Below are 26,587 nucleotides of genomic sequence, written 5' to 3'. Positions count from 1 at the left end.
CTATCCCTGTAAGTCAATAAACAGATACTGTTTCCTGTGAGAAAATAAATGGGGAAGCAATTTTAACCCTGCCATGTGTCCTTCAAGCCCAGTTCTCCCAAGGGGTGCCCTTGGAATCATGGAGTCTTACTATTTTCTTCTTAATCAGAAATGTGTCTAAAATTATAGCACAGTGCCCTATATAAAATAACAAAACCTAATAGGAAACAGATAATTAGGCTGTTCTCAATAAAGTGTTTGTCATGTTGGAAGAAAGTGATATCTAGAGGGATTTATGATAAACCAGTAAATTTAAAAGTCATATGGATTAAATTTACAGGGATTTTAGTGAAAAAAAACCCCATAAGGATTATTTCCATTTATGTATCACTGTCAGAACAAACTGCATCTACAAGGGAAAGCCCATACAATGCTTCTGTTCTAAAACAATGAAGTTGGTGATAATTCAACAGCATGAAGCACTGAACACATAGCAGTGTCGCATCTTAAGTATGGAATAAAACAATGAGGAGTGAGCATTCTGGAAAGAGAAAGGGGAAAAAGCTGCCAGATTTATCTATGGGAAACAAGGTGACAGGTTATGAACATAACAAGAAAACCTATTCCCCTATTGCCTCTCTGTTTTCAAGCAGCAGCAAGAAACAAAGGGAAGTGCAGCTCATCAGCTGGAGGTCCCAGCAAGTCCAAAACATCAGAGCATCAAAAGAATACGGAGAGCAACAGGATCCTGCAGTGTTTCACACCTCTCCCTTAAAGGACACAGAACTTGTCAGCAGTTTATACTTGTGTACCCTCTCAAACTGATGTCCAGATACTACCTCATGTCTTTCCTTAGGTAAAAATTCAACCTGCAGAGCATAAGGACTTTAACTGTTGTTGAATTATGAATATGTGAAAAAAATTGTCACAACCAAAATCATAGCAAAACCCCCAAACAATAAGAGATTATAAAGCAGACCATTGTCTATTTAATTTATAATTTGTTTTGAAACTCTCTAATAAAGGATTTAAAATAAATTAGTCTCCTTTATGCCCAAGGCCTTCTAGACTACCTAATAACTTGTATCTACACTGTCGAATTTATTATCTCCAAATTTGCCATAGCAGCTTAAATAAAGAAATTAATATAATTAGAAGTCGTTCTAGCAAAAACATTGAAAAATGGTAACTGTAAGTAAAAGCAAATTAGATTCAAGATACAATTACATGTTAAGTGATCAATTGTGTTGAGGGGAAAAAAAAAGAGAAGTCCTCTATCACAATGAAATAGGCAAATTGTGTCTTGCACAGCTGAAACAGCACAGAGGAGCAAACAGTCAGGCTCATGTAACTGTTCATGACTGCTGGCTGTGCCATGCAGTCCTCATTCCTCTGGTTTTATAGAGGGTTTCAATTTTCTTCATCATATTTCCTTTTTTCCTTTAAAAAAAAAATCTACACACTGCTATCAGCAGGAAAAAAATTGAAGACAAACCATTTTTCATCACTTTAGAAATGCTAATATTATTTTTTATGTGATATTAAAAAGTTACCCACTAGAGGTGAACATGACAAAAATTTCACTGTTTACAGCATTTAAAACATGCACAATTTCAGAACTATTTCTTTTTGAGCAACTACAGGGGGTAGGAAGGAAGACAAAATAACTGGAGAGGAAGTAAGGTAGTGAGGGAAATTACTTAGCCCTGTCCCTCAATATTTCTGTTAAAAAGGTCGATGTCTAATACAGAAATACTCAACAGAACTGCAGCATTGAGCCCAGAAACAAGATTTAGAAAAAAAGACAATTCAGCTCCACTACACAATCATTACTGGACATAACTGTCATCATCTGCTTTTTCTTCATATCTGTAGCACAGACAAAAAAGCATGATCTGTCCAGCCTCAAAGATAATTATATTGTTATGATTTCCATTTAGTAGACTTAAAAAAGCCCTTACAAATATACAAATACTTACTATGTTATGATTTATCTATTTTATGTATGAATATTTTTATTAGGAATATAACTGAATTTGCCTATCAATGATTAAAGGAGTTCAGACTACTGATAGCAGAATTAATGGACTACTCATAGCAGAATTAATGTAAAATAGTCGAGGTATTTAGCTGACAACATATAAAACTACAGGATATGGCATATGCAATTTAAATGAGTATCTTCTTTATATGAATCTTAAATTACCATATTTGAATTCCAGCCTCTATAAATGTTTTGATTGTGGAGAAACTTACAGAAAAAAAATTTAGTGCATTATCATTTTAGCTGAAACAAGCAGTTGTTTCATCTGGTGTGTTCACTTCGACAGACTGCTTTACAACAGCAGCAAAGATTCACAAATTATTTTTATGTTCTTATAATCAAATAATAAAGCTAGGGAGCAATACAGTCTTGATTGATCAAAAGAAGAAATTGGCCTGATTACAGTGATTACACAGTATAAAATCACATTTAAATCGAATAAACACAGGAATTTTCTAGAATCTTCATAACATTCAAAATGATGACTGGCATTAACAGCAGCAAAGGCAGTAAAATAGAGCTACCTTTGGCTGTGGCTGGGCAGATCACCACACCTATTTGGCCACTGAGATATAAACTTCTAACCTCCACTATAATTATTATTTCTCTCCCTGGTTCTCACCTCAACTCAAGCTCTAAAGAATCCAAAAGATAATATCTTTTTTTAAAAGCAGAAGTTATAGCAATTCCATCAGCAAGTGCATTGGACTCTTTTTCCTGGCTCCACAGTAAACAGATCTGTTCATGCTCTCTGTATTGTTACTGCACTTGAACCATCACTTCTCCTTGCACTCTCTCTCTCTCCTGTACCAGATATGCTCTACCAGAAGTCTAATAATGACCCATGACTGCAGCAAACAGAACTGTTCCTGCATGTGGATTTTCACTGCCTTATCCTCTCTAATGACTGAATCTAAAATAAGCAGAGACTCACAATGCAATTGCATACAAAAACTTTTCAGTGGTTTAGGAGGAAGAGAGCATCCAAAGGAGGGCAGTGAAGGTGGTGAGGGGTCTGGAGGTGAAGCCCTGTGAGGAGCAGCTGAGGGCACTGGGTCTGTTCAGCCTGGAGGAGATTGAGGGGAGACCTCACTGCAGGTTCAGTGAGGGAATGAGAAGGGGTAGGCACTGATTTCTGATCCCTGGTGACAGTGACAGGACACAAGGGAATGGCCTGAGTTGTGTCAGGGGGGTGGTTTAGGTTGGGTATCAGGGAAAGGCTCTTCCTCCAGAGGGTGGTTGGGTACCAGAACAGCTCCCCATGGCAGTGGCCACAGTATCAGCCTGATGGTCCTGTGCAGGGCCAGAAGTTGGGCCTGATAACCCTTGTGGGTCTTTTTCACCTCAACATATTCTATGCTTCTGTGTTGAAAATTGGATTTTTTAAAATGTGAATTCATGAAAACAAATGGGAGTTAGAGATATTATCTTAAGAAAACATACAGAATTTTGATAAACATTATATTGAGACACAATGCTGAAAGCATGAAAATAATGGAGTGAAACTGGAAGTGCAGAGGGACTAGGAAAATAAGAAAAACTAAAACTGATTGATACAAGAGAATTTAAAAGTAGGGAGCACTTTGAACTTCTCTTTCTCTAGGTATCTAAGACTTTCCAATACCACAGGGGAAGCTTCATGCTTGAGACCTAAACTTTGTGCTTGTATCATCAGGAAAGATATTTGGAATATACTGACGACTTTTTAACATAAACTTCTTCCATCAATTTTGGTATACATGATGCAGAGGAGAACACATTCACATAAGGCATCACTTTCCTTATGATTAAATTCTTGGTTATAAAATAATTTTAACTTTCCAGTAGAAAGTCATAATAAAACACAACATTAATGGAATCTGTAACATTTACTATGATCATTTCAGAACACTTATAAATATAGAAGTACTTACCATAGCCTTAAAAATCCAGACAAGATAGGAAAGAAATTATAGAGAGTATTAATTTGTCAGATTCATTGCACAACAAAGAAAAGAAATTATATTTATTTTAGTCAGCATCAAAAGAGTCTAGCACTCATTTCTAACAATATTATTTCTGTTTTTCTGAAACAGTCATAAGTAAGCATAAGAAAGGATCATTTACATTTATTTTGATGTCTTAATGTATTCTGAGCTATACCTTTCTGCAAGCACTTCCAACAACTAAGAACAAAGCAGAGTGCCATTTAACATGCATTAAAGAATCATAGCAAGACAATAGACTATACTAGTTAATACAACTAATAGCAAAGAAGCTGCTGTCAAAAAGATGGTTTAAATGAATGCAGGCTCTACTATGCTGTGCAGTGTAATTTTTCATCAATTTCAGAAGGAATTCTACTCTGAAATGGTTGCTGTGCTTTTCTTTTTGACTGCTCAGATAGTGTGGGAGATCACCACAGAGTAACTGAACACAGAAACTGAGAAAACATTGAGCAATAATAGACAAAGCCTGATCTTTAATGACAATAACAGCAATCATTTACTTAACCTAACACCCAATCACTTCTTTGTAGTGAGAAATTGGTTTGGGAGCTCACCATCATTAAAGACTAAATATGTATTTTATTGAATTATGCATTCTATGCTACAGAAAAAGAGAAATGTGAATAGCACTTGAAATTCTTTGGGGCAGAGAGACTCTTCTTAATCTTGTTTAGACTGGAAGTCAGAGTAAATCTCAAAGGAACTGCCATTCTTTTCCACTGAAATTTCTTTTCTTAAATTATTCTTGTTTACAATGACTGTTAGAAATCCTGATTACCTCACCTTGTACCTAAAGTATGCATAAATCTTTAAAATATTAATAGTGAAAAAGGCTGCTTTTTAAAAGGAACTTTATTTCAGTATCAAAATATATCAAGTGAAACAATATCCCAAACAACATCTTTGTGAAAATGAGTAGCTTTTTATTGCATGAAATGCACATTACTTGATTACACCAGTAATACCTAAATATCCAATGAGATATTCAGACTTACCTAGTCCATTACAACAACTGCCTCATTGACTTTTACTGCCCTCAATCCACTCTCTCAAGATTCCTTTTTTCCATAAAACAATTGTTGCAAACTGTCATTCTGATGCACAATAGTAATTACAAGAAAGACCTGCACAACTGGCAAATGAATCAACAGTTTCAGAAGTTACTCACCACATCTCGAACAATGGGAAAAGATTTCTTTCTTCGTAGGTCTGGCATGCTGTCAATTCCATACAATCCACGACTGAAAAATAAAAAGGCAAATAAGAAAATAAAAACATGGAGCTTATAAGGCTACATCCTTAAGAACTGCCTATAGTATTTCTATTTACAGTTAAAAATCAAAATTAGCAGTTCTCAGCCAAAGGCGTGTGATCCAATTGAAAAACCAGCGTGAGTGCTCTTGGTGCTTTTTCTTCTGGCATTCACCCAAAGCAGAGTAGCTAAAGCTAAATGGTTGCTTAATACCTTCTAAAACTTCTTACCATTGATTTATAAATTACAGGAGAAGTTCTTGTATATCTGGTTCATAAGTTCTTGTATATCTGGTAGTTGAGATGCAGGCCAACATTCCATATTGAACATCATTGATGTCAGTGAATATTGTTGTATTAAATTTGATACAAAATTTTAAAATATCCAGCTAAATACATAATCACATCTCAAATAACTCCATGCAACTGTGGAAAACAGAACTTGTCACATTTTAAAATAATTCCATGGTGACCATCATTATTTTACTCTTGCCTGGTCTGAACTTTTTAATTGAGCACACAATTAAACCCCAGTTAGGTCTCACACAGAACTTGGAAACAACAACAAAGAGCAACTTGGAGTCACTTCAAAGAATAAAAGGCTGACACACCAATAGAATTTAAAAGAATACATATTGATCTGGATAACAAATTTGCCTTATTCTCTCTGACTCTTCCAAACAATTAACACAGGTATCTTCCTGAACTTTTTCCACAGAGGGTTTTGGAAGATCTCCATATACCTTGTCAGTTCTAATTTACAGATACTTGGAAATTCTCAGAGAAGCTAGGTTATCAGATTTTTCAAGACCTAACATGTTTCTTTGCAAGGTCCTTTGTTGGCACTGCCTCAGATACCATTTCAGTTCTTATATGTCTATCTCTGTGTATATAAAAACTGCATTCACTACGAAGAGTTTTTCATCTGAAAGCCCTAAGTTTATTTACACCTGTTCCAATTATTATGTGAAAAAAGATATAACTAAAATCAGTGAAGAATTTTTCAGTTCCTTCTGATACACTCACACCATTCTCTAAGAAAGGGAAAAGAATTCATAGTCTGTTTATGCAATTCCTTTATATTTTCCCACAACCATTTTTCCATGCCGGGTTGTGATACTAGAATTTTTTTTCAATAACATAAAGATCAAAGTAGACCCAAATTGCAGCTTCCAGACATACTTACAAACCCAGCAAAAGTGTGATAGAAATAAAATAACATTTCTGAGGTTGTGAAAAGTAAATGTACAGAGACCAAAAAATAAACTCAGGGCTTTTTGCTACTCAGGAGCAGTTCCATCAGCAGTAAATAAAACTTATTGTGTATAAGGCATTCTTATGCTCACATAGAGGCAATATCTGTAAAAGGATTTCTATCTATTATTCTGCTTTATAACATAAAAATATGACTAAAATAGAGGTTCTTACTAAACTCCTTTTAGTCATCATTAAGAAATAACATAGCAAGGGAAAAATTTTCATGTTAATGTAGGTTATACATTGAATTGTCTACTCTCCTCCCTACTTCCAATTATAACTCAACAATAACTTGACATAGAAGATGATGAAGTGTAATCATAATAATTTGATAAAAGTTATCATTAAAGGCACGGAAAAAAACCCTGTCATATTGACTATTTTTTGGTGCTTCTGGAAATGTTCTGCCTAACAGTAATCTATTTGAATTTGTCAGAGAATTCAAGAAAAATAAATTTGATTTACCATAGAGACAATGCCACTGAAGGAAAGGAGTAATCATCTGCATGCAGCACCATCTGTGTATCATTAGTGAATTTCAGAATGGATTAGGCCATGTGGTAAAATTATCAGTCTCTGACTGCTCATTAGGAAGCAGTAAATGAACACAAGAGCAAGTCTCTGGAAAAAGTAAAACAGAACTACCCAGGATCCATACACATGATGAGAGCTCCAGCTGACCTACTTTCACTTTTTAAAAATATGGCGATAATGAGCTCTAAAGTACCTCATCTTCAAGAAAGTGAAGAAATATAAAATGAAGATGTTATTATGTGATACTGGTATGGAAAAACCAGGAAAGGTGGTGTTTCTGCCTTTTAACAGAGAAGTTGCATGAGAAGCCCCAGAAATGCTTTGTTTGGTCTTTGTCTTTACTTTTTTGTCATGGGCTGTTCTCTCATTTCATGCAACCAAGTGAAGATCATTGCAGAGAACAGAGAGCTGCAGTCCCTGCCATGGACTTGGGGGTGCTGGTGCACGAGGTGGGGTCACAGCATTGTGCTATGGCAGAGAGGGAAGAGTGAGAGAAGAGAGTCAGCTGGGGTATTTTTGCATAGAAAAAGCGTGGTAACAATGGTTGTGAGGGAAGAAATCTCCTCCCTCACTTCAAATAGCAAAACCTTTTGGAGAGACTAAGAGGGAGAAGGAGTCAGAGCTAACTGCAGTCAGTTGTGCTGGCAATAAAAAGACTGAGGGATCCTAGAAATTAGCATTAGTTTTTGCACGAAGGAGTAGAAGTGTGGGAAGTGTGATTAAAACAGAGCCACAAATGTCTTTGGAATGATAGCATTCTTTGCCTGAATGAGAAGTTAAATAAAAATTGCATAACTGTTTTTAAGGAGGCCTAGTAAAACAGAGGCTTGAATAAAGATACTGTGGAGAGAAAAGCAAGGCAAGGACAGGTCTAAACTTTGTCAGCAAAAGAAGTAAGGTTTCATCTAAAAACATGAGCTAATACTGAGCTACTGTCAGCCATCTGATGCAGTGCATAATATTAAGCAAATTAATGCCATAACTACCTTTTAGTGACACCCACCTCTGCTCAAAATAGGAATCTAAACAGGAAAAACTTCACAGTGTCAATTGCATAGCATTTCAGACATAAAAGCTGAAGATGAATGATTAATTTAATCTCATCACCTTGTCTTTGTAATAAATTGTAATTACAGTAAAAAAAAGTACTTACAGAGTTCACCAGCAAGAGGATAATACCCCATTTTAATTAGGTAACTAATATAACTGATACATTTTACCAAAGGCTTTTATTTCTTTACCTTTCCAGATTGAATAATAAGAAAGTATTCAAAATAGGAAGGAATCCCTTGAACTGGATGCACGATAACTTCATTTGGAGACAAAAAACCAAAATGTACAGGTTTCTTCCATATACACTCTCAGCCACTGCAAGATCTTTTCCCTTGACTTTTTAATTTCAAGTACTAGAGTGATATTATATTGCTAGAATTGCAGTACTATACATTTACCAGAAGAAAGACAAAATTGGGCAACAGCTTTAAAGGACACATTTTATATGCAAAGAGGTAAAATCTGTTATCTAAATGACCTCACCATTGGAATTGTTGTATTAATTTCTCAGAAAATAACGAATTTAAAAAAATTAAAAGGGGAAAACATAATGAAACTATCTTCCTTTTAAAATAATACAATTTCTTAAAACAGAAAGCTTAGGAAAAATACTATAATGCTGTAAGAATAATTTGCAGATACAAATAAAAAAATTATCAATTATACTTTTACTTACCCAGCAAATGCTTGGACTGCATAAAGCTTGGAAGCATCCAAGGAACTTGCGCTTACCAACCGAGCCTTTAATAGAGATCAAAAAAAGTACAGTTACTTGGTTGCTTTTAGTAAGTTTTGGACAGAATTTAACTGCATCAAACATGTAAGACATATGAAAATGTTTAGCAGGGTCAGCTCCAGGCCAAAGCTAGACTAACTGTTCCTTTGGGAAACATTTTGATAGCATTCAGCATTTAGTGACACACAGTGGAAGAGCCCATGGGAAGGTAAGGTATTGCTTCCCAAATACTGTTGCCCTTTAAATCCTATAGATAATGCAGGGTAGGTGATAATAAGAGGCAAAAATCAGAATTGTGTTTGACAGTAGCAGACCCCTGTGTTGGCAGTTATGGTAAGCACAACAGTGAGGGATACCCTGTATATAAATGCAACACATTTGCAATACAATCAAAGGAGAACAAAAGAGTGGAAAGCTGGGAAAAACCATGCAGATTTCACAACTAAAATGATGGAACAAAACAGGTCAAGTAAGTCACAAACAAACATCAACAAAATACATGATCCCTAGAGCAAATAGGTGGTTTTAAACCTTTTCATCCACAGAACCGCTATCTGAAAGAGAATTGGGAAGAAGGGGAATACAGGTTAGAAAAACCAGTCTATGAAAAAAGTCTCATGCTATAAAATCTGTCAGTGTTTTAATCTGTTAATGTAGACCAGAATCCAAATAACACCTGTCCTTAGCTGTATAATTGGGGCGAGATCACTGTCACTACATTTTAAACAAACAAAAAGATGTTCTTGGTAGATAAGAAGACCTGCCACTCATGAAGGACAGTGTGGACAGTACATATTTCACATACTATACCCCATCTCCATGGGATTTTTAATTTTATTGCTTTTTAAAAAATGTATTTTAAATAATAATGAATATATATTTAATATATTTTCAGTGTTCAAATAAATAATGCTCTATCTTCAAGGAAAAGGCAATTGTTTCTAAGGATATAGAGACCACACTACCCAGCCCAACTCCTGAACTGTAACTCTTCTATCACAGCTACTCATAAAATGACAGAAATGACTCCCAAATACTAACAGAACTACAATTGTGAAAGTGTAAGTTATTTCATATATATATCTCATTCTAAATTGCTTAACACAAGAGCACAATATAAAAATTTACAATCAGACAGAAAATATTTGCTGACAGAAAAAACTACCTTCATTTTATTGCCTTGTCACATTTGTACTTTATAGTACAGTGTATAGATGAAAGAGCATTGTTTTAATTGTCACCTTACTGATCTTCCCACCACCCCAAAGGGAGTGCTCAAGGACCCTTTAAATCGTTTGGATATTCTTGAGATGTTCAGAGATATCTCAGGTTACGTACATCACAAAATAACAATTTACACCTTAAACATGTGCCACATTTAATTTTTAAACCAATTTATATACAGGAAAAATGACACTCAAACACATAAGTCCAAAATATACTGGCAGCTGTAAATTGCATAGTGTACAGTAGTGACAATCAGGGAACTAAAAGGCTCTATTCTGCCACTAATTTTAAAGGCAGCTTATATGATCAAAGCATTTGACTGACTAGATTTATGAAAATGAGCTTACTCTTTAAATATTCTATTTAAAAAAAATACTTGTGAAATGGATTTGTCTCACAATATCAGATAGTATTGGCTACTCTTTCAAGCATATAAAGAACATTTGGACAGCCATAAGATCTAACTACCCAACTCCAAAATTATTACAGCACTTCATAAGCAGGGTGAAAGCAGAACCAGGAGGAAATAGGTGACTGTAAGCTGGGCTGGCCATGGCAACAGGGTGGGGTGTGCTTTTCTGAGGCCTAAAGAAAAGAGGAGTAAAACCCAGAGGGCTGGATCAGCATCTGGACATCAATGAAAGGAAAGGCATGACAGCACTTAGCAACGGGGTAGGAGAGGCAGAGGTATCCATTCTCCAAATTGTAAAAAAGGAAGAGTCCAAAAGGTAAAGAAAAATCTGGGGACTGAAGGAAGATTTAAGCAAGACACTATTTGTAATTTAAGAAGCCTCACCACAATCTTTTTATGCAACCTGCACCTTCTTTTAGAATGTCTCATCATAGCAAAATTGTTAATACTGACATGCAAAGGTGCAGAAAAAAATCTCAGTATTATTTATGTGGAATGCAATTTTTAAATAGTTGGCAGACACTTAGCTATCAAATGCCTAAAGAATCACATTAATTATATGATTAATTCACTTTTTAAAAAACTTATATTAAAAATTGTTGAGACTTGTCTTCTAGATAAAATGGATTTTTTCAGAGCATGAGAGACAGATAGATATATAAAATTTTTCTTTACCTCTCTTGGTTTCAGCCAACTTAATCTAATTTCACTACATTTCCTTTACTGGAACCTAATTTTACCTAAATTTAGTGAGGAGAATGACAATCAAAATTAGGAAGGAGGAAAGGTATGTTTTTGGTTTAACTTGCTTTTCTTGGCAGTCACTACATACAAAAAAGATGCACCCATCTAATGGTCTCTTTTCTCAATAGAAATTGCATAAAGTGGACAAGTGACGCAAATTTCCCAAAAAAGAGATCTTAAGAACATCTCTTCTTTGTAACAAATGAATGCATCTTCAGAGACAAAATTAGTTTGAAAACTTCATTGTTTACTGCTTCTTCTGAACTCACCATGAGTGAAATAATCTGAACTGTGGAAGCGTTCTCTGCATGTATGATAGCACCAAATCAGGAAGTGTACAGAGTCACTTTAGTAGTCGTTAGGCTACCAGAACAGACAGCAACATTCCTTGATGTAGATAAGAAATGAGCTGTGATTATGTAAGAGACCACTGAATGTATTTTCAAATCAGGGATTCAAGGCTAGACATCTCAGATTATACTGCTGAGTGACAATGATTTACTTAAAAGAGCTTATCTTCATATAACTCACTTCTGTCATCCACACAGTCAAAATACTAACCTGAAAAAGTAATGAGTGCACCTAGGAGCAGTGGAAACACTGGTTCTTATAGGTAACCCTTCTTACTTTAATTAGTTGTTTCTCCTTACATTTTAATTGAAAATTCATTAAATTATGAAATACCAGTAATAGCCTTCAGATTGTGCCTTTATACCACAGGCCATTGTAGATAAGAGGAAGGTATTTTTTACTAGGATTATAGGAAAAATCCTTTTGCTTCTTAATTGTTGCTATTTCAGCTCAGTACAGCCCACATTGATATTTATAAAACTGTGTAGCAGAATGATGAAGAGCAGGGTGGTCATCTATCTACATACTACTGAAAATTATTTTTACTAATGTCAAATATTGAAGGCAAAAGGAAAGTGCACACAAGCCCTTTTTATTTTTTAAGGCAGTCAATTACATTTAATTAGATAACTAAGCAGGAAATTAGATAAAATTAGTCTTTAAGTTTCCTTTAATAAGTTATCAGGTATTAACAAACTGTATAATTCTCAGCATATCCACTAAATCTTGGCTTCGGTTGAAAATAGTTTACATATGGGTATGGCTGTGGAATGAAGTGAGAGGGGCTTGTCATTTTTTCAGTACCGTCAAATAAGCTCCCTGGTTATTTTCTAGCCACCTACCAGTTTAAATGTAGGCTAAGTAAAATTTCCAACAAGTGTTCATTAATACTGCATAATTGTATTCAATCTTGGAATTAAAATTAACAGATCTGAGAAGAGTTTAACTTAATATTTTTATCAACTGTTTTCAGTTTTCAGTCATGATCCAGTTTATTCATTCTATTGTTGTCACCTGTAACTTCTTACACAAAATAGAAATTAATCATGCAAGACAACCAGTTTCTATACCCAATTTTCTGAGGAAAAAACAAATCTATAAAGGATGCTGAAAAGACAGAGTTTCCAAGCATGAAAGGTATATTAGTAATTAAGATATGGAAGTCAGGACAGACCTTTGCTTTTTTAGCTTGTGACACTATCAGAAATACAACTGGCTCTGTAAGTCAGCAGAGGTATTTCCATCAAAGAGGTTCAGGTGATTCTGGTCCCCAGTCATAACCCTCCTTCAAAAGTCTTGTGTCATTATTTCACTTCTGCACTTTTCTGAGCAGCAGAACAATGTCCCATTCACTCCCCTGTCTTTAATGACTACAAAAATTCAGTTCTTCACTCCACACCATAGCACAAGAACTGTAACAAGGTTCTAAAACGCTAAACTGTTAGGAAATCCTAGGATCAAAATTAATCAAAACATTGATTTTCCACTCTTGTAAGAGTGCACAACAAAGAGTGTTGTTGGCACAACACCAAATAGGAAAAAGATTTAAGGTCATTATTCTCTCAAAGTACCATTTCAATATTTAATTCTGAAAAATGGCTGCAAGAACGACTGATAATTAAATGACTGATAATTACGTTGTTCCTGGAAGCAAAGCCTTCAGACAAAATACTTGCTGGAATTAGATAACAATACAACTGTTCCATGAAAATAACATGTGTAAAGTACCCACAGTCAGAAGTAGTTTCAAGTCTGAGATGGACAATTTTAATTAGAATCTATTGCCAAGAAATGGAAATAAAAGATGAAAACCAGGTTTGAATAGAAGCAGGACATTAAAGAAGTAGATTGGACAAAACAATGACACAAATTAAGCCATGCTAAAATAATAAATGCTGCACCCAGAAGCTATTATTGCCACTAGAGAACAGAACATTACACTGTGTAAGCCCAGAGGATGTTGTATTGCTGAAGCTTATTCTATGGAGATTGCGTATAACGCTTGAAAGATAATATTAAACTAGCACATCATAAGGGATGAGTGATGCTTGTCTGACAAAGAGAAGGTCAAACTTGAATAAAGCTTGGTTGACAGGAGAAATACAAGAATTGCTGCTAGCATTTTACTAGCAGTGATGTAGAAAAATTACTAGTGGATACATGGAGAGTCAAAACAGGAGGTCAGTTTGGTGAGGATGAAAACTGCATTTGTGTCTCTATTAATAAAGTGGTCTGCAAATCTGAAACAAAAGGACATGCTTTAAAACCATCTCTGGTGTTTAGAAGTTGAGTCCCATTAGACTTCTAATGGCTTTGTTTTCTATTGTTCTTCAACAGCTAATAGATGCTTCTACCAAATTCTAGAACTTATCTCTAGAACAGTAAGTTATAGACTGTCATGAGAATTGTTTGATTACAGAATGTGGTGAGCTCAAAAAACTACCATTCTCTTAAAGACTGGGCTCTCTTGACAATCTCTGGCTTGTTACAGTGATGGTAGGAAGTAAGAGTCAGCACGCATTTTAAGCACTCCCTTCTCACCCCAGAAAGCATTAAAATGACAAGGCATACATTATCCAAAAAGGATGAAAAGACATATTTAATCTCCCTCAATATATGTGATAACAGTACATGCAACCAAGTAACTAATTATTTGCTGTGAAAACAAATAGATAATTGATTATTGCAAAACTTTCTGCATCACAAAGCTAACAATGCCACAAATGTATCATGGTCTGAGTTGCAAGCTGAAGTCCAATCAGATTACTTCCAAAGAAATCCAAGCAAACAGCCCCGTGGTTGGAGAACAAATGTGAGAGCAGTTCCTCTGGACTCTAACAAACAAATACCATGTTCCTTGCATTGAACATGAGGATTGCACTGAGACAAGCAATCTGGTTTTTCCTGACAGCATAGACAGAATGGACAGCAGGGCTGGGAGGTTTGGTGGCAGCCTGGGACAGAGGGGTGAACTGCTGTCCACCCTGGGTCACAGAGAACACGAGGGCAGTAGCAAAGAGCTGAGTGCAATAAGAGTGGATTGGAAGGTCAAAGCAGCTGGTGACAAAGACACAAGTGCTCACAGCAAAAATGTTTTGGGGCATTTACTTCATACTGCTTCTATTTTTGGCCCTGATGACTGAAAGCCCATTAGCTGCTGAGCTGCTGAGCACATCAGATGTGATCTTGAAGAGCAACATCTGGGTTGGTTGCATCAGTAAAACACATAGATCCCACTCAGCCATTCCAGTGATCAAAGCAAATGTGGTGAATTGGGAAGACAAAGATTTGCTTCAAAAGTGTACCCCTGTTGTTAAATAAAATGCTAATGATTACACATTCATAAATCATATAAATATAGTACTCTTAAAGAGCAAGAACAACATTGTACAGCTAGGATCAGAATGTAGTGTCTGAGCAACAGTCACATATTTCACAGGGTATAATATTCATAGCTGCTGTTGGCATGAAGTTGTTTCTTCTTCTGTGGAATTGTTTCCACTTCTGAGATAAGGTTTAGGAACTATTTAAAACAATCTCAAACACTTTAAACATTACAAACATTCAGAACCCCCAAACTAGAAGGCTAAAAAAATTAGATTAGCTAAGCTAATTTCAAGACTTATGGCAAAGAAAAAATGAGTCAATGTATAATCACATACAAAATAAAAAGATGACATCAAGCTAATAACACTTACTGAGATACGACAAAGTTATCAGATTTTCTTCTTTTGATAACAAACTAGCTTAAGAGATACAAGAGAAGAACAATATTTGAAATAATATGATTAGCATTAACCCATATGATTAGCATTAAACCCAAAATTGTTATTTACTGTCATCTTTTATGTTATGGGTAAACTCAAAATCAAATTACAGTTTTGGCTGTGCTTGAAATAATAAGTTGAAATAATTATGCCTAAACACCAAAGAGAGACACAGATGTTAAGAACTATAGACTGGTACACTGGAATTCAAAGGATGACTTTTGGTACTTTTGGACTTTTTGTGCTTGATAGGACATGCATAAATCCTTCTGAAATCCTCAATCCCTTTTTATAGCTAATAGAAAAAGGCATGTCTCCTTGTCCTTTACTTTCACGGTTTTTTAGAAAAAGGAAATTTCACCCAACATGCCTTTAAAAGTTCCTAAGGAAAATTCCCCTACTTTATGTTTGCAGTACCCTCCTTGCCTTATGGATTCAGAAGAGCATCAGCTCCATCTTGTTTGTACAAAATTAATCAAGAAGAGCTACAGGATAAGATTAAAAAGTACATTTTATAAATATTCCTCTCTCCTGGTTCATTTTTACATTCAATAATAGTACATCCATCACATCAGTCTGTCCTTATTCCATCTTGGTACATATGCAGCTGAAGGACAAGAATTCCTTTGGTGATGCTGCAGCTGCACTGGTGATACCCAGAGCTATCCCTAGTTTATGGGCCTCTGACAGCATTGACAAATCACTTGCTGCTGCTCCAATAATCTACTCCAGAGAAGCTACCTGAGTGTCAGTCAGCAGATTGCTCTTTGCCACTACTAATTTAGCAGAAACAGGTTACAGTATATTCTGTGGTATTTTTCCTAGCTAACTTGTATCCTTGTATCTTTTGCACACCATATTCTTTATCATAGCATCCAAGACATTTTTAAATGGCTCTGTCATCAACACAACCATAGGTCTTGATTTTCAGATTTACTAAAACTTGCAGGCCATCTGAAGAATACTCTCAGGTCCTCAAGGAAACAATCCTCATGATTAGCAAAGTTCTGTCAGTATCAACAATAATTTTGCATCAGCAATAACTGGAGAGGGTTCGAGTATTTGCTTCTATTTAGAGTTCCTGAGAGACAACTGTCTAGGTGTTCCACTGATCACCTGGAAAATGTGCACAAAGAAAAAAACCTGCTACCTGTCCCATGGGAGTACTCAGAATTTCCCTTTGACAGCAAAACAGAGAATCTCTAACACACTCTGTTGTAATATTCTACTTCACTAATACATGAGAGGAAGACTTGAGCGCATTTACAAATTCACATTTTCCAAGTCATTACATTTTTTAAATGTGCGTCTAGATATTTTTTCAGCCTGATGCTTTAACAAGATTCCTTTATCCCAAAGCTGCATTCAAAAATTATGCAGTGTTATTTCCACTTCTAAAGCACAACAATCTGAAGAAAATGCTTAAATATTTTGGAAATAAAAATATTTTTCATTCTTGATGATGCAATATGGTGTTCATTTTCCCAGCAAAACCAGTATAAAAACTCCTTGGAACTGATATTCATGGTCAGTTTTCCTCTCAGCTCTAGCAGCTTTAAATCTGTTTAAGCTCAAAAAGAGCAGACAAACTGCATGAATATTTATCAATCAACATGAATTCCAAAGTCAATTAAAATAGTGTTAAATGGCCTCCTGCTGTCATAAGAAGGAGAGTAGCAGAGACTTTCTTCATTTATGGAGGAGACCAGCAGTTTTAACCAATCACTTTTCTTAAAAACAGAAGTCATTCTCTAACAGAAGAGGTTTGGTGTGCTCTGCTTTGTTGGTTTTGTATTTATTTATTTATTTATGTATGTATTTATTTGTACTTATTTTGCTGTTTTTATTAAACAGCCAAAACACAGATTTCTGCCAAACATTACTGATTAAGGACGTTGGGGAGGTGGGGGGCGGGGGTGGTTTGTTGTGGTTTTTTTGGTTTGTTGTTGTTTGGTTGGGTTTTTTGGTTTTGTTTGGGGTGTTGTCTGGGTTTGTTTACCTGGTTGTTTATTTGTTTTTTATGCTTAAAGAATAGGTGGAGCTATTCTAGGAAAAGGGATCTGGTAACAGTAGAATTTTTTGAATCTGAGACTGTTACACAAATGTTGTTGTGACATACATTTCCCTGATGTAATGCACACTGATTTAGCAGGAGTTACTATGCTAGATTAAACTGTTGCTCTTCAATCCATTTGGTTACTATCCTGTTTACAAAGAGACCCACTATTATAATCTAAGATTTCCTGATAAGAACAAATGCTGTAACCACAGAATTAAAACACAATATATAAGCCAGAACAACACTATTATGTTTCCTGGAAGATATATTAAACAGGTTTTTTAATCCTTTCACTCACTTAACTAGTGGGGAAAAAGTACAGACTGAGTGTGTAGCTGGCAACTGATACAGAGCATCCTTTCATGAAGCACCAACTTTAGATTAGCTGGTGAATGTAACTACTTGCTTTTTCTTCACAGACAAAAAGATGGATGTATCATCTTCATGACTAACTGATTATATTTCCTGCCATAATTTTTCAAAAGCAACCTTTCTACAAATCTATTAATCTCAAGCTGGACAGGCTGCCATTTTCTGTTTTAAGTCTCTGATATCTCTTTTCTCCATCAAAGGACAGTAGAGAAATAGGAAGGGAAGGGCTTATAAAGACTTATGCCTGACTCCAGTGAAACCAGTAGCAAGAAAATAATGCATTCACTCTCCTGTGCACGAAACAAGCACACGAAGCTGAGTCAAATCAATATACCTTGGTTCATCAGCACCATCCTGATTGAATTCATGGAGTGGTTAATAATTCTTTAGAACACTATTTTACCTCTTGTAATATTAGTAGAGGATTTTCAGAGTGCACACATACACAAGTGAAAAAGGAAATGTGGCTAACCAGTTTGGGTGCAGGAATCTTGTGTTTATCGCTTTCTACCCACATCATCTGAAAATGTATTTTGTGTCCTCCCATCCTGCACAACTACAGCTTCTTATTACACCACCTCCCCATCCCCCCCCAAAAAAGAGTTAAAGACATCCATCATTTTGTTTACCTGATGAAAAGAAAGACACAAACATGGTGTTGAAAAAGAAAACCAAAACAGCTGAAAAAACTGGATTATTATATTTCTGTGGTTCGTTATCATTCCCAATACAGCACCAGAATAGATTCCTTAACTTGCAGTAATCTTGTTTCCTCAGTACCACACATTTATTAAAATGTATAGCAAGAGTAACTATTTCTTCCCCAGCCTGCTTACACAATACATTTGTTCTATTGTGACCATCTTCTGATGTAAACAGAGAAGGGAAGTTACACAGATGAAAACTCTCAGGAATCTGCCTTTTTACATTATTTACACATGAAGAGAAGAGCAATAGATTAATCACCTTCTGTTGAAAAGTATTCTGTCCCCAAATCCATCTCTTTATAGATGATACATTAGGTGAATATATATTAATTTTCCTTAAACACTGCAGATGAACTATATCAGCCACATGGAATGCACAATCAGTCCTTATATTAATGAAGTAATTTATCACTGTTATGAAAAAAAACCCAAACAAACCATAAATAAACGAGATGTGGGAAATCAAACAAAACCTTCTATGACTAAATACTGTGGCTCCAATGTTTTGAAGCAAAACAAAAAATCTTGAGGCTTGATACTGCTGTTACTTTTCATTAACTCTGAGTATTTCTGTCTGGACTATTCTTTCCCAATGATGCAAAGATTAATTGCGTTCGTTCCGTCACTTTTTTCCCCCCATCCGACTGTGCCTGAGATTAGAAAGATGCAAAATGCCATTGGGCTGAGTGCAGGAAAAGCTTCTCAAAGAGATCACATTAAATAGTGTTTTGTTCATTACTTTGAACAAGGTGAGGCTAAACTTCCAGGCAACTTAGAGTGGGGCCACAACTCAGCTTCAAGCCTTTTTAGGGGATTCTGGGTTTACATTAGCACACACCTCAATGGTATAAAGTTAGTCCATACAGTATCAACTGAAAGCTGCATTAGTTCAAGACAGTTTAGATTGAATTTTTATTTATTTTATTTTATAAAATTTATATTCAATTTTTAGCAACAAAATACTTGAAGAAATAAGGTGTAATGAGAACAGAATGTGCTTAGATTTCAAAGAATTCCCAAAACATGAAAAACTGTACTTTCATTGTTGCAAAAGCAAACTGATTAAAAAGGACTGTAAAAGATAAGACAGGGACGGAATGGAAGAAACCATTAGGGAAAAAGAAAGCTAGAAAATAATATGTGAGGACTAGAACAATGAATAAAAGTGTTAGTCATTCTCAATTACAGTGTACAAAGAAACAAACAACTGGGTAGCATTTTTTTGATTTTTCTAGCCACCAATCCCTCCACTAATACACATCCATCCAAGCAATGTCTCTATATCCTTACAGAGCTTTAAATCTGAGGATTGCTCATGTACTGCTCATGTCTCCTCTCATTCGTATAACCTAGTCATTCCAGTATGCCTCCAAAAACATTTTTTAATAAATAATATATAAGCAATCAGCCCTGAGTGTATTTTTCCTCCAGACAGTGACAAAGAATAGGAATATCTTATGGGGTTCTTGTACACTAACAAATTATTTATGTACCAAAGATTTATTTACCTTACCTTATGCATTACTAGAATGAAAATCATATAATTCTAAAACTTTCTTTTGTATTAAATTGGAGAACTAAAACTACAACATTATACAGCTCTACCTCTGCTTGGACAGATTGTTGCCTAACAACTCTTGCTTACATGGAGGGATGAAACAATTCATTGAAGAATAGGTTCTGTTTGGTTACATAATGAAGATTAATTCAAGGAATTTTTTCTCTTTCTAGCGCTTTTCCATCCAAAAGTAAGAAATCTGAAGCTGATCGTGAATCTGTTACAGGGGTAAGAGAGTAATAAGACCCAAGAAACATTCATAAAAGTAATGTAAACCCTAGAACAGCTATTAGTCACTTTTAAAAAAAGTTATTATTGCTCCAGCAAATATTAAAATGAAGATTGAATACTCAAACAACTATTTGCTTAAATGACAAACTAAGTATTCTGTGGACATGCCTAATTACATACATAAAGAGAAGGCAGGTTGTCAAAAATGAGAAGTTAAAAAATATGTTTTGGGAGTTTTGAAGAACTCCTTTAAGAACTGATTTATAAAATGTTTTTTCCTAAACTGTGACATTCAAGTAATAAACAGAAATTGAAGGCGTTTTGTCTTAGCAGCCAAACTGACATTAAGAAAACATCCCAATTCAAAGGCTATATAGAAAGTATTCAAAAATGCATTTCCATATCACTGAGCAGCTGAGGCTGGGAGGGAACTTTGGAGGCCTTGTCTAAGAACCCTGCTCAAATCAGGCCATCCAGAGCAGGCTGTCCAGGACCATGTTCAGATGGATTTTAACTATCTCCAAGGACAGACATCCCACCTGTGGATTTCATTATCTGTGAACAGACTGACTGTAATATCCATTATCCAGCTCACTGAGAGATAGCTGAAAGTAAAATAAAGAAAGATTTTGCTCCAAAAATACTACCTGTTACTCAGCAGAAACAGTTTTCAGGTAATATATTCTCTGAGTAGACTACTCCAGCTAGAAAATGTATTTTGCAAGTTTTAAATTCTGAAGAACTGTTACATGTTCTCTGGACAGACATAAAGGTAAGAATATCATATTCATCATTAGATATAAAAACATGAAAGATGATAGGTATTGCTAATAGGTATTGCTAGGTGGGGTACAGGACCTGAAGACTCATTTATTACAAACCAGTTGGTGGCTGCTGCAACAGAATTCCTGACTGAAACATGTATCCTCTTCCTTGTTGGCATGGGAAACAGTGTGAAGAGGAAACAGAGCTGCTGCTCAAGAGTGAATGCACACTGTTCTCAGAATAAGCTGAGAAGTAATGTGTTGTAGCAGTTCATTTGTAAATTCCCCTTAAGCTCCTGATGTATTCCCTTTCTCCTTTATTTCTTTCCTCTTTTATAATATTCTATATTATTTTATTTTTGGAAATATAAGTCGAAGTCCTAGTATGACATCTAGTAACTGTGCAGACACTTTGCCCCATAGACTACACCCAATATCACATTTTCATAAACTGGTCTTGGTGGCAAATGGATTCTCTGTAAATATAAGAAATGTTTCAGTTATTCAGAAGAAAAAATGCCAATAGATTAAGAGACTGAAAGAAGTCTTTCACCTGCTGGGTTAAAAGAGGAACATATATTTAATTCCTAGAAAGGATTGCATGGGATGTATCAAAGTTAGTTCTCATTTTCTAACAAGTATTATCTACCAATATACACAAACACACAGACTTTAAATAGTAGAACCAATTTGAGTGTCAAAATTTGGGGTCTTCCTCGTATGGTTTCTGTAATTAAGTCCTGAGACCATTATATTCCTATTGTACAATGACTAGGTAAAATGAATGTTGTTCCCTTCTCCCATGCCTCACAAATTAAGGAAAAAGTAATGAAAATCCTAGTTATTGATAGCTGTTCATTCATATACACACCACCTAGTATGTAACAGAGTACTGTAGAAAAACGGCTGCAAAATACAGGTATGCAGTTGAGTATCATTATTTAAATGTAAAATAGACTTTGAAGTAAACTCTACTACTATCAAAGTTTATATGCATTTGTAATTGACTTTCAAGTTGACTATAGAATTATTGTAAAAGTAGTTCATGTACAAAAATAAACACCGTAGTAGCTCAAGCTCATTACTACTAAATACAATCTTTGGCTAAAGGCACAGTTTTTCATCTTTAAAATGAATGTATCAGATGATTATTTTTCCCAGGCAGATAAAGGAAAGATTCAGTCAAGGTGACAATTACCATCTGGCTAGCTACAGTCATTATAATGCTCCCAATTAAATGCACATGCAATATTATACTGAATGTTATTAGTTACAGTTAATGTTTACATTGAATATCACCATATTTGTATATTATTAGTACATTACTTTGTCTATTACTAGTAATTACTTTGTATATTATTAGAGTTATATATATCACTTTCTGCTTTGAAGTCTGATAATATGGAAGATAGAAATAATGAAAAAATCAGTGTGAAACCCTCCTGTGAATTTAGTTCCTTCCTAAAGGAACTTCTTCATACATGGATGCTACCATTTACACTCTTGTCTTTCTTCCACACTCTTCGCACCCCATTTTGGGGACTGACTACTCTTGAGAGCTTGTTGGGAGTACAAATAAGGACAGAATCAAAGTAAGAACAGACATAGAATCAGTTTAGACTTTTACTCTTGTAAGTATATAACAAGTTATGGGTTGCATATCGGGTAGAGAACTCTGCCCATCAGGATGAATACAGAACCAATCATGCCTTGAAAACTATAGAAGAAAGCAAGAGTGTAGCATCTGAACACTCTGTATTACTCCTATAAACACATTTATAAAACTATGAGGAAACCAAGAACAGTGTACTATTTAGTTCTTTTTAAGACTTAAACCTTGTGAAATTTAAAGTTACTGAAATTCAAAGAAATATAGTTACTTACAAGCATGCCTGATGAAACATATTCAGAAAGAGATTGAATATATTCAGAATGAGAACTTTTTTTACTTAAAAGACAGTATTAAAACACTGTTACCTCCAGCAAGGATCTTCTCCTCCAAATCATTAATTTGTTTCTTGTATGCTTTTAAAGCAGCTTCTTTAAATGATGGTCGTATTCTTTTTTTCTTTGGAATTTCAGTGACTTCAGTAATCATCTCCGGCACATTCTGATTTTCGTCCTCCTTTATTTCTACTTCAGGAACCACATCACTTTCAACTTCTAATATCTCTTCACTGATGACACTGTCAAACTGTGTGTCGTATTGTTCCTCTGGTAGCATTGCATATGGAGTTTCATACAAAGACTGGTCCAGTTCATACTCTTGGACCTGCTCACTGGTTTCACTACTATTAGTTCTATTTTCTAGTTTAGCAAGGACTTGTTCCATTACTTCTACATAGTCCGTTTCATTCTCACCAGATGGTTCAATCAATTCTTCCTCATACTCTGCTTTGTAGCAATAAGGCTCAGCATAAACATCAGAATCGAGTGTTGTACTTGATTCATTTGCAGTAGACTGAGACAGTGTTCTAAACCTTCCCATAAAAGATGATCCACTGTCTTCATACCCACTTAAACTTTGTGTACTTTTATTCCAGACTACTTCTAAAGCTGACTTAGCACGCTGAAGCGTAGATCCAAATTTAGGAAAGCTGAAAGTCTTATCAGAAAGATCTATGCTTAATCGGCTGTGCCATGATTTAGGGGCAGTTTCCTCTGAGTCGTCACTTGGTAGTTCACTTTGACTTCGGTACATCATAGGCAATTTGTTTTGATTCTGATAAGAGGAGATAGAATTTGTTTCCTGATAATCATCGTATTGACCAGTCCACTGACTTTGTGTTTCGCTGTCAAGGCCCGGACAAGATGGAGAAGTACCATCTAGAGTGAAATCATAGCTTTCAGTATCATACTGGAGGTCAGAACTTTGGCCCTTTCCAAAATCTGTCTGTTGGTCTGAAGGGCTGCTCATATCATACACAAAAACTTCCTGTGTGGATGAGTCTAGGCCCAAATCTGCCCCTTGTTCCAACTGATTCCAGTTTTGCCATGGGGAAAGATCATCCTGTAAAGAAAGCTGACTATCATCGTAATGGTTTATATCTCCAGATACATGGATTACTCCATTGCTTACTCCACTATCAACAGTTTCCATGTTCCCTGTTTCATTTTGCTCTGGATACTGCTGCATGTCTTGGGCAAAAGTCTGTTCCTGGGAACTGCCATACCAGTTTAGAGAATCATCTTGCCTCCGCTGCCAAAGTTCTCGATCAGAGGAAGATAACAACGAGCTGCCATTTGTTCTGCTAAAATACTGATTTTCTGAAAAATCCTCAGAGTAAGACTGACATAATTTTGAGAAATCTGATTCTGAACGGCTAAGCTTTGGTGTTGCAAAGTCATTCTGTAAATGCCATAAAGGAGTCACATCTGAATAATAGGCCTTTGATTGTTTTTCCATAGTGTCAAATTCTGGTGACTGATTGTCATAACTTCTGTGTGAAAAGGTGCTATTGTCAGCAGTTCTGTCAAGGTCTTTAGTGTTTGGGGACTCAGTAGTCCCCTTTGTAGTGCTTGTTTTTATCTGAAGTGCTGATTTAGATATTTTTGCATAACTGTTCTTATTTATATCTGATTCCAAGTCTTTATCACTGTCAGGTGACTCCCAGTCATGCATTTTAGATTTTGTCTCCACAGTTAAATGTTTCATATCCATGCTTTCATATGTCTGAGAGGAAGGAAGTCCTCTTTCTTTCTTATCTTTTATTTCATGGGAAAATATATCTGTAGAAATTCCAATGCCAGTTCCCTTAAGTTTATAAGACTTTTTTAAAATCAAATCTCTCTGTTGTGATGACTCAAAGTAAACAAGAATGGGTCTTGGCTTTGCATTTGGACAGTCTCTTTGCTGCCCAAGCCTTTGGGCAAACTCAATTTTAATGGTGCTTTGTGCCTCTGAGAATCCCATTTTTTCTATTAATATTTTGTAAACTATGCTTTCAGCTTTTTCAAGCCGCTCTTCAGGCACATTTAGAAACCTAAGACTTGCTTTGTTTCCTGGGTGGCCTATCTGCTTAATGTAGTCATGTATGTCTCGAGTTTCTCTTCTGGACTGTACAAATCCAGTTCGCAATTGTTCAATTTCATTTTGCACAACTTCTACACTACTAGAAATTTCATCAATTGATTGTTTCAGAGCATTAACATGCCCTCTTAATTCAGAGAGTTCTGTTTCAATTTGACTTATTCCCTGAAGCTCCTTAAAGATCATTTCCATAACATCGTGGGTTTGGCTAATGCAACCTGTCGAACTAAAACCAGGTTCAAGAGTGTTTGATTTCTGGTGACGGCCAGTTCTGTCCAGAGATTTACTTCTTAACCCCCATGTTTTCCTCCACGAACTTAGCTCTGAGTCTGATGAGACACATTCTTGGCTCTTCTTCCATTTCCTTAGTTTTCGTAAGGCTCCCAGCTTCAGTGTGTGTAAAGTGCGCTCTCCATCCGAACTTCCATCAGAGGCTGCGAGGCTGCTCAAACTTTTCCTGTTGCGTCGCACAGGCATTGTGTGGGATAAGTATTCGCTTTTCTTGCTATTGGATTTTATTTCACTTAATGACTCAGAACAAGAGCTATCATTTGAAGACAGGTCTTGAACTATATCTTCATTATTAGTGTTTGCTACAAAAATATGCCTTTGCAGTCCGTTGGCAATAGCAACTCTGTAACTGAATGTTGGAGAAAGTGAAAATTCTCTATTGCTTTCCTCTTCTTCAGTTGATAAGTTGCGGGCAGATGGGCACTTGGCAATCTTTTTAACGGTGCTTTTTAAAGTATTGGAAAATTTTGGATTTTTTGTTTGTCCAATATGACTTAAGTCTTGTTCCCTTTTGCTCTGACAACTCTCTTTCCTTTTTGTACTATTTCCCGATTTCTTTGTAAACATTCCTTTGCAAATCTTATATATATAAGATGAGATCAGGCTCTTGAAGAGAGCAGAAACCATGGAGCGCAATTTATGTTAAGTTGTTTCCATAAAACACAATTTTTGATCCAGAGAAGTATTTGTATCTCCAAGAGGATCATTGGCAAATGTTTCAATGGAGACTATAGCCATAAAAACTACTGATGCTCTGGAATAATGTGACAGAAAAATTTTAAAAAAAATCACACATCTGCTTGTTCGAAACAAAATCCTGAAGAGGTTTTGTATGTCTTGCAAAATTTCACTGTGTTGCACATGGCTTCTTGAAGTGTCTAAAAAGGAGGGAATGACATTACAATGGCTGTCAAGCAAACTTATCATTCAGTAATACTGATGATGTTTTAACTAGGTTACAATGAAAACAGACAATTCCCCATAATTGTCTGAATAGATTTTTTCATTAATAATTGAAGCTGAAAACAGTTTTAGGCAATAATGTTAACAACAATTAATAAGCTATACTTATTTCCAGGCTTCTTCATCCAGTTTAATTCTCTGATTTTAACTAAGATATTCAGTTTAAAATGCTCTCTGCTTTCTTGCAGAGTACTGGCATTTCAATTTAGATCCATAAGATACACAGCAGTGATCAAAAAAATGGATAGGGTAACAAATGGTTACAAGTT

The 26,587-nt window shown here is 35.5% G+C and overlaps 1 protein-coding gene across 2 annotated transcripts in view; it reads right to left on the bottom strand.

Moving 5' to 3' along the window:
* The window catches only part of UNC13C (unc-13 homolog C), a 169,243-nt gene that overhangs the window by 97,352 nt on the left and 45,304 nt on the right, over positions 1-26,587 (bottom strand). The window contains exons 2-5 of one of the 2 annotated variants that reach the window (XM_054642193.2): positions 23,012-26,233; positions 9,374-9,396; positions 8,783-8,847; positions 5,180-5,252 (exon numbers count right to left, since the gene is read on the bottom strand). In XM_054642193.2, the coding sequence (XP_054498168.2) occupies positions 5,180-5,252; positions 8,783-8,847; positions 9,374-9,396; positions 23,012-25,982 (3,132 nt within the window). In that variant the 5' untranslated portion in view covers positions 25,983-26,233. The remainder of the gene's footprint in view (positions 1-5,179; positions 5,253-8,782; positions 8,848-9,373; positions 9,397-23,011; positions 26,234-26,587) is intronic. The other variant, XM_077185387.1, reaches the window with a different exon arrangement.

The sequence above is a fragment of the Agelaius phoeniceus genome, chromosome 13 (assembly GCF_051311805.1).
Source record: "Agelaius phoeniceus isolate bAgePho1 chromosome 13, bAgePho1.hap1, whole genome shotgun sequence".
Classification (NCBI taxonomy): Eukaryota; Metazoa; Chordata; class Aves; order Passeriformes; family Icteridae; genus Agelaius; species Agelaius phoeniceus.
This window is presented reverse-complemented; position numbering and strand designations above follow the sequence as displayed.